This window comes from Pecten maximus, chromosome 18 (genome assembly GCF_902652985.1).
Source record: "Pecten maximus chromosome 18, xPecMax1.1, whole genome shotgun sequence".
Taxonomy (NCBI): domain Eukaryota; kingdom Metazoa; phylum Mollusca; class Bivalvia; order Pectinida; family Pectinidae; genus Pecten; species Pecten maximus.
In genome coordinates, this window is record NC_047032.1 from 4,665,728 (window position 1) to 4,679,657 (window position 13,930).

Here is a 13,930-nt window from a genome sequence, read left to right on the forward strand (position 1 = left end):
GGATCTTTCTCAAATTTCATTTGTAGGTTCCCCTTGGTGCCTAGTTATGCATATTGCATTTTGAGACCTATCAGAAAACAACTTGGCCGACAGGCAGCCATCTTAGATTTTGACAATTGAAGTTTGTTATCGCTATTTCTGAGAAAGAACTGAAGGGATCTTTCTCAAACATTTTTGTAAGTTCCCCTTGGTTTTTAGTTCTGCATATTGCATCTTGGGACCAATAGGAAAACAACATGGCCGACAGGCAGCCATCTTGGATTTTGACAATTGAAGTTTGTTATCGCTATTTATCAGAAATTGCTGAAAGGATCTTTCTGAAATTTCATTTGTAGGTTGCCCTCTGTGCCTAGTTATGCATATTGGATTTTGAGACCAGTCAGAAAACAACCTGCCCGACAGGCAGCCATCTTGTATTTTGACAATTGAAGTTTGTTATCGCTATTTTACAGAAGGTACTGAAGGGATCTTTCTGAAATTTCATATGTAGGTTCCCCTTGGTCCCTGGTGTTGCATTTTGGGACCAATCCGAAAACAACACACAGCCATTATCGCTAAATCTTAAATGTTATATATAGGTTACCCTTGTTTGAAAAGTACTAGAGGGATGTTTCTGAATTTACACAGATTAGTAAGACTTAGAGGAAGGGAAAAGTAGAGAAAAGATCAATCTGACATGGAACCTATAAAGATCATTCAATGGTGGGCGCCAAGATCCCTCTGGGATCTCTTGTTTAAAGATATTTCTTGTTTGCAATGTTTTGAAATATTTTCATTTTTCTTTTGTATAACATTGAGGGAAATTAATTGTGGTCTCAGGCCGTCTGCCGAGGCCGACATGTTGAAATGAATGAGACGCCTATACTTGCACGCTCCCTAAGTCAATATATATTTTCACACGCTCCAAGTCAATATCAATATTTATAAACCGACACGTGATGCACTCCTGACTAATCAGAATTGAGTTTACAAACATTTCAATAATTTAACAATACATGTACATATATATATATTTTTCGAATTGATGTTTGAAATTCACATATTATTTTTCAAATGTCTTTCTAGTAATTGGATGAACATAGATAGATTTGATAATACTCTAATATTGCATCATGATAATAATCCTTTCATTTTATGAATAGATGTGTTACATGCATAACTAAACTAAGGTTAACCCCCACCCCCATCCAAGGGGCAAATGGGGAGACCCCACAGTCATGAAATTCACAATTTAGGTATAACACCTTAACATCCTTCCATCTAAGAAGAGTACTTTATTCTACCTTATTTAATGGGTCTGGAGAAGAAGATTTTTGAAATTTCGGTCAATTTGACCCCTTTTGGCCTCGCCCCTTAGTCCCCTGGTGGATGGCACCATATAATTAACATTTTGGTTGACCTATGGTCATGGAAATTGGTTCAGGGGTTTCTCACAAGAAGTTAAAAATGTAAATTGTTTACGGACGACAGATACAATCAGAATACATCGCATGAGACTTTGTCTCAGCTGACCTGAAAAGTCCCTCCTGGCAAGAGAAAAGAAAATCCCTGTCCAGGTAAAGAGAAAGATATATCTTCCCTAGCAACGACAGGATCAATAAGATATATCTTCCCTAGCAACGACAGGATCGCTCTGTGAAATATACGAGGAAGATCCTTCCTGGACTTTTCAAGGAATTCTGTTATTAAAGATTGTTCACAGAAAAATTTTAGTTAAAGAATGAGAAACAACATTGATTTAGAAATATATTTTATTATCTTGTGAGGATGCAGTATCAAAATGGATTATGGACATGACCTGAAATATATGATGCTGATATGGAGAAGATTAAATCGTATTATATACAGAAATTATACCACTAATATATAGGTACATTTTAAAATTATCAAGAAAAATGTAGTACATCTGTTTATTGCAAAACCTCAAGTTGTTTATAATGAATCAATATTAAAATAGTTTTGTATCTAATGTGAATTTATTCAAACTACAAAAACTTCCAAGCTGCAATGATTGAAAAAATATACACATCATCATGTAAAAAATTTCTGATCAAATTAAACTGCATTAAAAGGACAGTGTATCACTGACATTAAAAGGACTTTTCGTACACATAATATATGAGAGAACTTACCGTAAAAAAATTACATTTTTACATTTTGAAATTATAGATATGTTTATCATTGTATATATACATATGTACAAGATTTCAATCCATTGTTTTATAATTATACCTTAAATGTATTACAAATACTTTCGCTACAGATGTTCTCCATGGGAATTAAGTATTCACTATAATCGAGATTGTTTATACACATTATCAACAGCCTAAAATTGGTCCAATTTGTATGTACTACAGAAATAAATCCTATCAGAAAGTTTAACAGAATATTGCAATTATAATCAGAGATAAACACAATTAAAATGACGGGGGGAAATATGAAGTAGAATCACAAATGTTTGCATATTGTTTTTAGAATATTTTTTTCCTGTAAAAAGAAAGACTGGGATTGTTTTAAATCGTAAAACTTTTTAAAATTAAAATTTTAAAATTTTAAACAATCGTAAAAACTTGTTCGTAAGACATCATTTTTTCTTATTTTCAATTTACAAGGTGTAGTGATAGTTAATAAAATCACTGGTTTAATTATTATGTCAATCATGAAATGAAACGAAAATATTTACAATGTTCCTATGAATTATTAACAATATGGCGACAGTTGATGCAGGGAACAAGACAGGTGACAGTTCGTAGAAATGTTTACTTAATGGCAAGAGAAAATTTCAAAATTAACAAATAATTTGGGGGAGGTAGTTTTCTTTTTGTTTAAGTATTTTGAAAATAGGATCCTGTGAATACTGAATTTTTAAGTTAATATACATCTGTGTATTTTGAAATCACATTTTTTTTTTTTTTTTTTTGCTTTAAATTTGATATCAGTAAAAAATCATAAAATATTGAAATAGTCACAATAATTTTTGTATACACACATACACCACCACAGGGACCTTTTATATTAATCACTAAGCAAACTTTGACAGCTGATCACCACATACTGCTATTATATGGTACAACAATTATATACACAAAATATACAAGAACAAAAGAAAGTGTTTTTTCACACCTTTTCGATAGTACATTAAATTATACAAAATATATAGTCATGTTATGTATTTCTTTCAACATCTGATTTTTTTCTAAAACAAATTTAATGAAATACATCTAACATGTAGAAATTGTATCAAAGATATTTCAGCCATTGTCTATATTCTGTGAAGTCAATAGTTATCATTGACATCAGTTTTAACAAAGCCTTGTATAAAAGTCATAACATTATGTTGGACCACAAACAAGGCCACCTACAATTAAGTGTAGAATAGACACAATCTCCACTTAATTTGATGAACCCTTCTGAAAAATGTCCAATTTCTTATCTTTTGATAGTGATCTCACTGATCAATACTTGAATATCTTTTTTATTCTTTCAAGTTCCCGATTGAAATTGATTCCATAAATGTAAAAGTGTGACAGATGTTGCATCTCTCTGCTACAAATACATTGTATAGTCTTCTGCCTAAAAAAATTACGTATCCATTTTCTATGAAGCTGATATAATGTAGCATATTTATTCCTTACCTCACATGTAGCTAATAGAATTGCTGATAAGAATACATAAAGGTATATAATTATACTCTGCCTCACTTAAAACACATTACATATATTTCTTGCTGTAATTTATTTGAGAAGATCATGAATACAAACCTGACAGTGATTAACACTTACATGCTGACTGATCATGTAAAGTTTGTGTCCGACTACATGTCTATAAAAATTAAAACAAACACGTTTACAAGTTCACAGAAAATATTCAAAATATTTTGGTGTCTAATGATTAAGAAGCACTTCTTCCTTAATTTGATTATGAAGATTTTATCTATTGTTTGTTGACAGTTATTAAATTTGTAACATTCTACTAAATATTCAGGGAGATTTTCTACAAAATATGAAAGGCCGATAGGTATATTTACAGTATCTCTGTAGTGATCAACTAGCCATAAATTAAATAACTCCAAATAAAATGTGGATGTCTAGTATATAGTTGTGATAAGATTTGTGGTTTAATTTGCATACAAGTCATTTATTAATTAGTGTCACAACATGACAAAAGTGAAACACAGAGAAGCAGGTTTGTTATCTCCGTTAACTTAATGTAGCAATGACTTAAAAGGAAAAGGTCATCACTACTTTGGACAGACCTCAGAGGTGTGACATAGGAAAACCAGCTGTATGACACGTACATAGTGGCCAATATGAACTCGAGAAACTCTATGAATGGTTACTATATAACTTCTCATTACATGGTCAGTAGTGTCAAACAATACCACACTATATACGTCTTATTAATATTTTCAAATAATTCTAATAATGAGTTGAGGCTGGTTTCATGTGGTATCCCTCATATGGCTCTGACTCTCGGTACTGACTCTCGATTCGGACTTGCATGGCACCCACAAGGATGCACATTCCACTGAACAAGATGCAAAAGCCACTCAATACGATCAGCCCAAATGACCAGGATAAGAAGTTCTGGTCAGGATTTTCCAGCCACTGTCTGTCAATCACTGACTTGGCCCCAAATATGATGGTGCAGCAGGCTGTCAGCAACCCTAGGAACAAAGGATATTCACATTTCAGCCAAGGACAGTTCTGTTGATTTCAATTTGATAATGTCACGTAACTATTTTACCAAAGCATTTACGTTAATTATACTTTTGGTTTGTTTTGGTTTGTTTTTGTTTAACGTCCTATTAACAGCCAGGGTCATTTAAGGACGTGCCAGGTTTTGGAGGTGGAGGAAAGCCGGAGTACCCGGAGAAAAACCACCAGCCTAACGGTCAGTACCTGGCAACTACCCCACGTAGGTTTCGAACTCGCAACCCAGAGGTGGAGGGCTAGTGTTAAAGTGTCGGGACACATTAACCACTCGGCCACCGCCCATCTATGGAATGTTCATATAATTATGAAGAAAATTGAAGTATTTATTATATAGGTGGGCATACTAATGGGACTTTTGATGGTTGAATGAAGATACATCATCAAAGTGTTGATAACTGATTACATTTATTCATTTTGCTTTTTTTTCTCCCCTGAGATAGGTATATTATGGTAGGGGAAATAATTTTGCAGGATTAATACTGAAAATTTTATACACTTCATTATTTTCAATTTTTCATGGAATATGATTCCTTAATATCATATACATGTATATAATACATAAAAAATATTGTTTTATTTCTTTACATAATACTAAGGTGTTATTAGTAAAGTAATTTAGCAAGTAGTTATAAATATAATCTCCCTCTTGTGGTTCACCTGGGCCCATGCTGTTTCGTCATTATTTTTTTTAAATTTATCATTAGGAAATTCTTTAACTTAAAATTTTCCCTAGGAAAACATTACAAATTTCTAAGATAGGGAATTTCCATAACTTTAACAAATTTCCCCTGTGGACTATTTTAATTTAATATCAAGAATTTCCTTAATTTAGAAATTAATATAATGAAACAGCTGTGGCCAGATGGATGCAAGACAATCACGTCATTTTTTCTATAACCAATAGTGCCAATCAGAGAAACAAATACAATGTATTTGATTTTCTCTGAAAGAACATGCTTTATTACATTTTTACCAGTGAAATATCAAAAATTATTCATTCTATAAAAGTGATATTTTTCATATCATAGTGAAAAATATCACTTTTGCTGATTTGACCAATCAAATTAATGATTAGAAAATACCAAAATAATTGACCAATCAGAAAGCCCGACATATATGTCAGCACCTGGACAGGGGAAACTACTTTTTTTGTTTACAAATGATCGCTGTAGGCCTAGTTAGCATACGGGGTAGGTTTTTCGTTGATAAAAAATGTAATAAACAGAATATCTAACAGTGTCTTCAGTAATACCAAATATATTTCACTCGTGTGGCTAATATTTTGATATTTTTCACTCATGCTGCGCACTCGTGAAAAATATCAAAATATTAGCCCCACTCGTGAAATATATTTGGTATTACTGAAGACACTGTTAGATATCCTCTATGTCTTAAATTGTTTACAAATGCACAAATCTTTTCTATTTGTTATGTTAAATGAAACTAAAAAGGTAATTGGGTTTCAAAATGGCCTAAGAAGCAAATACAAGAGCTTGTATATGCTATTGGTAGCCAGCTGTAGTCCTAAGTTTAACATATTGGCATTCAAGTTTAAACATGTGTGTACACATGAATATAGTGCCCTTTTTGTGCCAAAAATGAAAAAAAGGTATGTTACCAGGTATTGAGGAAAATGCTACAAGGGCTTTTTCTCACTGATTTGGGAAAGGGCCTTTTTGTCTCATTTTGGTAAGAAAATTGGTAAATTGGGAAAGATTTTTTCATGATTAAACTGAAAATTTTGGGAATTTGGCTTAAATATGAAATAATTTCAATGGGGAATGAGGCCCATTAACGGCCCTAAAAATTAAAGCCCTGTGAAAAAGCCCTGGCTACAATATCATTTCTTCATTCATTTTTTTTTTAGAAAACTTAACATGAAAATGCTGATATCAAAATAATATGTTAGATATCATAAAATATGCAAAGCAAGAAGTTACATTTTTGAATTTCAATCGACGACAACTAGTCATCTTTTTCCAGCCAGGAGAGCTAGACTACCAATATAATGATGGCTTTTTAATCTTCTCATCATTATCGCTTCCAGGAAAAGGTCCTACTGTGACAAGAATGCAAGATTTCATTGGACATGATATGATCATGAAATAGTTCTGCTTGTTTTCTCTTGTAAGATGTTCATGTCCAAAGAAGTTAGTTATGTCTAATGCTTTTACTAAGGAATGAAATGTTTTCGATATACATGTACTGGAAAATTACATGTTAAAAAGATTTGGAACACTGTTTCCACCTTATGTCCGTCTTTTACCCAGAACAACGGCACAGTTATATAAGTAATGATAAAGCTCTCTCCTCTATACACTAAATAATTTTGAATGGAGTTAATATACTACATGTATTACCTCCCGGCGTGAGACAAAATCTCCCATATTTTCAAGTCATTTTCTCCCGGGAGGAGAGTCTGAATTCCAATATTTTGTAAGTTCCTCCGTTCCTCTTTGTTTACAATTCAGTAGGTTTTATGAGATTTGGCTAAATTTCGTGATCACTCAGTCAAAATGGAATTTCATGGTGATTTTTACAACTGATATGCTACCTCATCAGAGTGGAGCTTTCTCATTTTAAGAAAATCCAAACTGATAAATGAACCTGCTTGTCTTAATCTTTAGCTACATGTAATTATAATATATCCTTTTCAAATGCTTTTATGTATAATATGCACTAAGCTGTGAAACTTTTCGTGTTACATAAAAAATGAAAAATAATTTTATACTATCAGAATGTAAACTTAATGCATTTTTACCCTTAAGAACTGTTGTTCTGATATAGTATGATTAATATCTCAAAACACCGGTAAATATAAATACTCTTAATTAATCAAAACTAATTTCTTGCAAAACTCCCATAAAATAATCATCAATTTCCCTTATTTGTCTCCTGAAAATGTGGTATGTATATATGAAAGACATGCAAAAATAAAAGTGAAAATGTCATTTGTTCACAAAAAAATTACATTTTTACACAAAATGCTTAAGAACTAAATATTATTAGTGGTATAGATACTGTCTGGTTTTTTTTATATTTAGTTTGTGGTTCAAGCTTTCCTATTTTTGCTAAAATCAATAATATTTTTGTATTTGTTTTGTAACAATCAGCGTTTTTAGTTTAGTAATTTGGTTACGTTATTAGTTAATTAGGCAAGTACGCGATTGATTATTTTGAGTTAAATGTTTAGCCAGGAGCACCACCTTTGATGGCTGCACAAAGCGATGTATCGGTGAGTGGTCTCTGAGGGTAAAAACTTCTTAAGGTAGGTCCCTATGGGAAATTAACATTGCTAGAAACCCCAACCGTCCCCAAAACTCAGTAATATTACTATCTGCACTCTTTATTGCCATCAAGTAGAAGGTCACAGAGACAAACTCCCAACCCAAAATCTAATATACATAACCGAGAACCATATATGTTGATGCATTCAAATTCTAATGCAGAACTGAATTTTAACAAGTGATCAAAATGATGAATCCATGGGCATGCCAACCTCACCACTAACAGTAAAAAACAGCATTGAGAAACTCTCAATAGAACAATCATAATTGAGAGGAATCAAAGGCTTCAAAGTTCTCAAATAAAATAACCAATAAAATATACATTTTACAATTCTACAAGAGCTATACAGTATATTATCATTGTTATTCACTTCTCCGTGTCACCTGAGCTGCCTCAGTCAACATTTTGTAGATTGTTTAAAGAAACACTCAAGGAAGTTAAATACCAGGTATGCAGAAGTATCTTAATTACTGATATCAATAGCTAGAGAGTTATCTCCCTTCCTATATATTGTGGTTTGGTTTGTTTGGTTTGTTTTTGCTTAACGTCCTATTAACAGCCAGGGTCATTTAAGGACGTGCCAGGTTTGGAGGTGGAGGAAAGCCGGAGTACCCAGAGAAAAACCACCGGCCTACAGTCAGTACCTGGCAACTGCCCCAAGTAGGTTTCGAACCCGCAACCCAGAGGTGGAGGGCTAGTGATAAAGTGTCGGTACACCTTAACCACTCGGCCACCGCGACCCCTGTATATATATTGTGGACTAGAAATGGAAGATACATAAGAATAACATTGTTCTACCTCACAGACATACCTGATAATATTGTCAGTCCTGCTAAAAAGAAAAGTGCCTTGTGGTTGGTTTTTCCGGGACAACAGCCGATTACAAACAGGATGAGAAGCAGGAGGGAAACGCCCTCAAATATCATGGTTAAGGTCATGACAACCTGCACACCAAGGAACCATGCTGTAAAGAAAGGAATTGTTCAAATGAAATATAAATCAATCATGACTTTAAAATATAGTCTTCTCTCACATGTACACAGGGTTTTCTTTGTAAAATTAAATCACTCCTTTTCGGTTAATGGATAAACTACATGTAATATGAAAGCTAATGTTCCCTTTCTTGATTTGCTAGCACATTTACATTCCCAAACATTTTTTTCTTTTTTGAACAGAAGAACAGCAGGGATACATTAATTAATTGAATTAATCTGGTGCAAGACTTTGGTATTTTAAATGTTTTCCATTACTGAAAATCCCATTGAATACTGGTATACACTCAATCCACATGTATATGTACATCTGTCAAATTTAGATTTTGAGTCCAGTACATGTAGCATTTTGGTAAATTTACGTTTTAAACTGGATATTCTTGAAATATAAAAATAAATTAGTAAGATAGTTAATTAAACAAAAGCAAAAAAAAAATGAATTTATACAAACTGAAAATTTCCAGATTTCAAATATATTGAAAACTGTATGAAATGGTACTATATACAGAGGAGCCCACTTATTTGCATATCGGTTATTTGAATATCCCGCTTATTTGCATAAAATTCTCAGGCCCCGATTTTTTCCTTCTTTATCTTTGTGTTTTAATCCCGTGTATTTGCATCGACTAAAACACCGACTCCCGCTTATATGCATATAAAAATTCCAAAAAATCGAAAAATTTCAATTGATTTTAGGGTATTTTTGTGATTTTCCCGTAATAAAAGTTTTATGAAATGTGTTTTAACTTACATATTGATTCGACACGATGTACAACGTTATCTTATCATTGGTTCACACTTCGTCATTACAGGTTACGTTCGATGCATCGATATCGACATTAAGTTATTATTCAGACCATATCAGTAGCAATGTGCAGAAGAATTACTGAATAAAATATTTATATGCCTCATCTTTTGATGAGATTTGTTTATTTATTATAGCATCGATCCAAACCTGTGTTCTGTGCACTTAAACACTCGCTGAGGCAGGTTGCGATCGCCATGATTGTTTACTAGGCGCGTTGCATTGTGGGGGGATATGTGTAATGAACGACAACTCTTTGTGTGTGTGCGCCATTTTCCAAAACAAACCCAAACGACAATAACATGTCACGGTCATTTAAGACAGTCTATTGCTTCAGCAGTTCATCATCTATGATCAAACAACTAATTATAATATACTCATAGCAGGAACACAACGCATCTCGAGACGATAATGAATGTTAATTGAAACGATGACATTGTACATCGTAGTGCCAACCCACGCGCGTATGACCGATAGTATCGGACCCAGAGACTCGGAGTGACAAGTAGTAAACGATGAAGTGTATGCAAATATTTGTACATTTACAAAGAATAACAACCCATGTATTTCATATTTACTCTTATATTTTAAATAATGTTTTTTTTTTTTAAATATATTTTTAATGCAAATAACGTAAACAATCATAAAGCGCCCATTTTGAGTACCGACCTGACGATCTACAAAATGTATAAGAGGGGCCAAAACCCAACTCCGCCTATACGAATACTCCGGTTATTTGCATATTTTGTCGTGGAAAAAGGGGTATGCAAATAAACGGGTTGCTCTGTATAAGAATATTTTATTCACTTGGCCAATCATTCTTCATTAATGGCCCTAAAATTCTCAGACTTAATACTTAAAATAACTTCAGACTTAAAAAAACTTCATGGGCAAAGACTAAATTGATGATTACTGAGGGGTGTCGATGATTGAGAATCTTGTATACATATATGTGTTTGGCTTGGGACTGGTATCTGCCTGAGATTGGAAGTTCAAATTTGAATCTAAGTCTGGCCGATTCTGAGTTAACATATGTTAACATCATTATATACTTGAACACCTGCTACTGAGCAGACTCTAAAGTATATATATACAGCCATAATAATGACTGGTCAGAATTTTTTGAAACTTATTTTGGCCAATTTTAGCAGACTACGAATGTCCTCTCTAGTTTCTAAACTTAGTGTAATACTTAGCCATGTCATTTTAGAGATACAAGTTTAATTGCATGAGATCTTGAGAGACCCATATTGTTATTATTTATTGATTTCCTTCTTAGTTCTTGCTAGGGAGCAGTTTTTTTTTTTTTTTACAATTGCACTAGAAATAAATGTCTGTATTCATAATTTAATATATTTTCTTATAAACCGAAGAAAAGGCACAAATGAAAACAATATGTATTTCTAATAAATTATTCACAGTCGTTTTAGCGTGTGTTATATATAATGTGTGCGTTTTTACACACAAACCATACGTACCCGTCTTCACGAATAATAATGACTGGTCCCCAGTGATTCACCAGGCATCCATTTTAATTTTACCTGGACTTTTTCTCGTCTGTAATCAACAGGTATTATTTTGAAAATCAGCATTTTATACTAAATATTCATAAAATCTTGTACTTACGGGGATTCAACCATTGCCAAATAGGACGATACTCGTATGAGAAAATCCACCAGCATCCATCGTATGTTTTGCCTGTGTAGTCTTTGTAGTAGGTCCACTGGTTAAAACAGGCTTCCCAAAGTCCTAAACGGACGAAATGACTGACCGTTATGTACCGGTCATCCGACTCAAGCCAGTGGGGTGTCGAAAAACCAATAACGAAAAATAAGAACGCCAAAGAGGAGAAAATCAACGCTCCATATAGGAGACACTTGACGCGATTCTCCATCTTGAGACCGTTTGAACAACAGGTAGGGCGAGTCTAAGTTGGCAGAGGTGTGACAGGTAAATATCACACAGGTAAATATACTGTAGGAACGTGTGTTACCTCCCTTGTTTCGACGTGTTTCGTTACACCCGATGATATACATAAATTAATATACAATGTATATCAATACATAAAATTATTGGAGTCAGAAATCTGTCTTTGCTCTTATAAGTTGTCGCGGTATGTATTTTCTAAAATCTCTGAAGAGACATGCATGCAATCACTTGAGTCTTCTATACGTTGTCTCCACTAATAATTAGTAATTAATTGTTAATTAACTCTTTTAGTTTATGTATAACGTCATAATTAAATGATAGTTCTCACAGAAACTAGAAAGCGATATATGTCATATTTTCACGAAATTTAAGAATAAACTGGTGTTAAACTAATTACTAATGCAGCAGAGAACTCGCGAAATTGAGACCGTCAAAAATTCCAGCAAACAGAATATAAGTAATACATATACTACAGTTATATTTGCTCATACCAATGAATGCCCCTGTCGGCAGGCTTTCGTTAAATGTTATTACTTTCTGGGAAGAGAATGGATGTGTTATTTAAGACCAAAAATGCGGTTAAATAGCTAGGACATAGTGGATTCAATATTGCTACCTCTATATCCACTTTAAGTAAACCTAAAATAAGCCTTTAATATGCTGTGTGATCTTGCTTTGACAACTCAAGATCCTTGCAGAATTCGCCCAAACTGATCAGAATCTCAAACTCAAAAAAGGTTGCTTAGTAATTACGACTTCAAAAGCTTAATTCAAGTTCAGTTTTTTTATTTGAGTGTCAAACACCTTACAACATATAAAAAACATCATAAAATATTTCTCTTTCAAAGTAAGATATGTCCAGCCATTTATGACTTATTTAGACACTATAGAACAAAATAATAGTATAAGATATTGCATGCTAAAAGTTAATAAGGTAAGGTTATCCCAAGCTATTAAAAATGGTACAGTAAGTAGCCACGTTATGTTACATGAATAAAAAGCTACGAAAAGTTGCTTCACACAATGATTTGCAGAGAAGCGTTATTTTAACCATGATTGGAATCATGAAAGTTGTTTTACACAGTACCCATGTTAATTGTGTTTTTGAAAATTTACGCGCGCGCTTATTAGAACAGCTAGCTGTATGGTAGTTATTTAGTCTGGCTATCGCGAGTCAATTTCATTCTTTTCCACACTACAATAATGTACAGTTTATAGAATAAAGTACCACAATATCACAATCGATGACGCACAACTCCGCGCACAAATGTATATAAAATATTTTACCTAATAATGGAACACCCACGCTCTGATAAACATGGGGACTTGGCACAAGTACAAAAATACACGCTCTATGAAAAGGGGACTTAGAATAAACCCCAAATTACACCCTATAAACATATATAGGGACCTCACACAAACACACACTCTATAAACACGTGACCTCACACAAACACACACTCTATAAACACGTGACCTGACACCAAACCAAAAAACACACACTCTATAAACACGTGACCTGACACCAAACCCCAAAATACACACTCTATAAACACGTGACCTCACACAAACACACACTCTGTAAACACGTGACCTGACACAAACCCCAAAATACACTCTCTATTAACTCTGGGACTTGGTACAGGATATCTGTGAAATTCGGGTATCGAGTATAAAAAACTAATCCTGAATTTCGGGGATGAACGTGATTTATCTGATTGTCAGAGATAAAAATAATGGTATTACTGAAAAACTAATTAGAGTTATTGGTATACAATTAAAAGTTAGCTTATCGACAAAGCAGCTGGGAAATGATGATGGATACATGTGTTTAAAACAAAGGAATCTTGGTGTTATATAAGCTTTTGTTTCATTTCTATGCTGAAGGCTACCTATGCTTTAACAGACTCCGTCCGCCGTTGGATATGTTTATTGTGTGTCAACTGATCATTTATACAATTACTTCGTGATTGATTCAATACCGGCTATTGTCACGTATGGCTGCCAGGTATCACAGCTATATAGTGTGGGTGGTTTTGATCTATTGTTGACGTATTTACGTGAAATCTGCTGTTTTGACCAAACACACAACAAATCAAAGCAATACTCTAAAAGCGTATCATCAGATGATATATGAATGTTCTTGGAATTGACAAAACTAACGTATTCTTTTTAAATTTAGAAGTTAAATTGATATAGCC

The 13,930-nt window shown here is 33.4% G+C and overlaps 1 protein-coding gene across 1 annotated transcript; it reads right to left on the reverse strand.

Annotated features, from left to right (window-relative positions):
- Positions 1-1,733: 1,733 nt before the first annotated feature.
- Positions 1,734-11,708, reverse strand: LOC117316224. The gene is made up of 3 exons (XM_033870762.1): positions 11,427-11,708; positions 8,815-8,967; positions 1,734-4,666 (listed from the first exon to the last, which is right to left on the reverse strand). Exons 1-3 carry the CDS (start codon positions 11,692-11,694, stop codon positions 4,419-4,421), a joined length of 669 nt encoding a protein of 222 aa, XP_033726653.1. The 5' UTR covers positions 11,695-11,708; the 3' UTR covers positions 1,734-4,418.
- Positions 11,709-13,930: the final 2,222 nt, after the last annotated feature.

Coding starts and splice junctions, on each gene's coding strand:
- LOC117316224 (XM_033870762.1), bottom strand. CDS start 11,694: ATGGAGAATCGCGTCAAGTGTCTCCTATATGGAGCGTTGATTTTCTCC. Junction 8,968..11,426: donor TTGGCAATGGTTGAATCCCC/GTAAGTACAAGA, acceptor CTTTCTTTACAG/CATGGTTCCTTGGTGTGCAG. Junction 4,667..8,814: donor AGGACTGACAATATTATCAG/GTATGTCTGTGA, acceptor CTTTGTTCCTAG/GGTTGCTGACAGCCTGCTGC.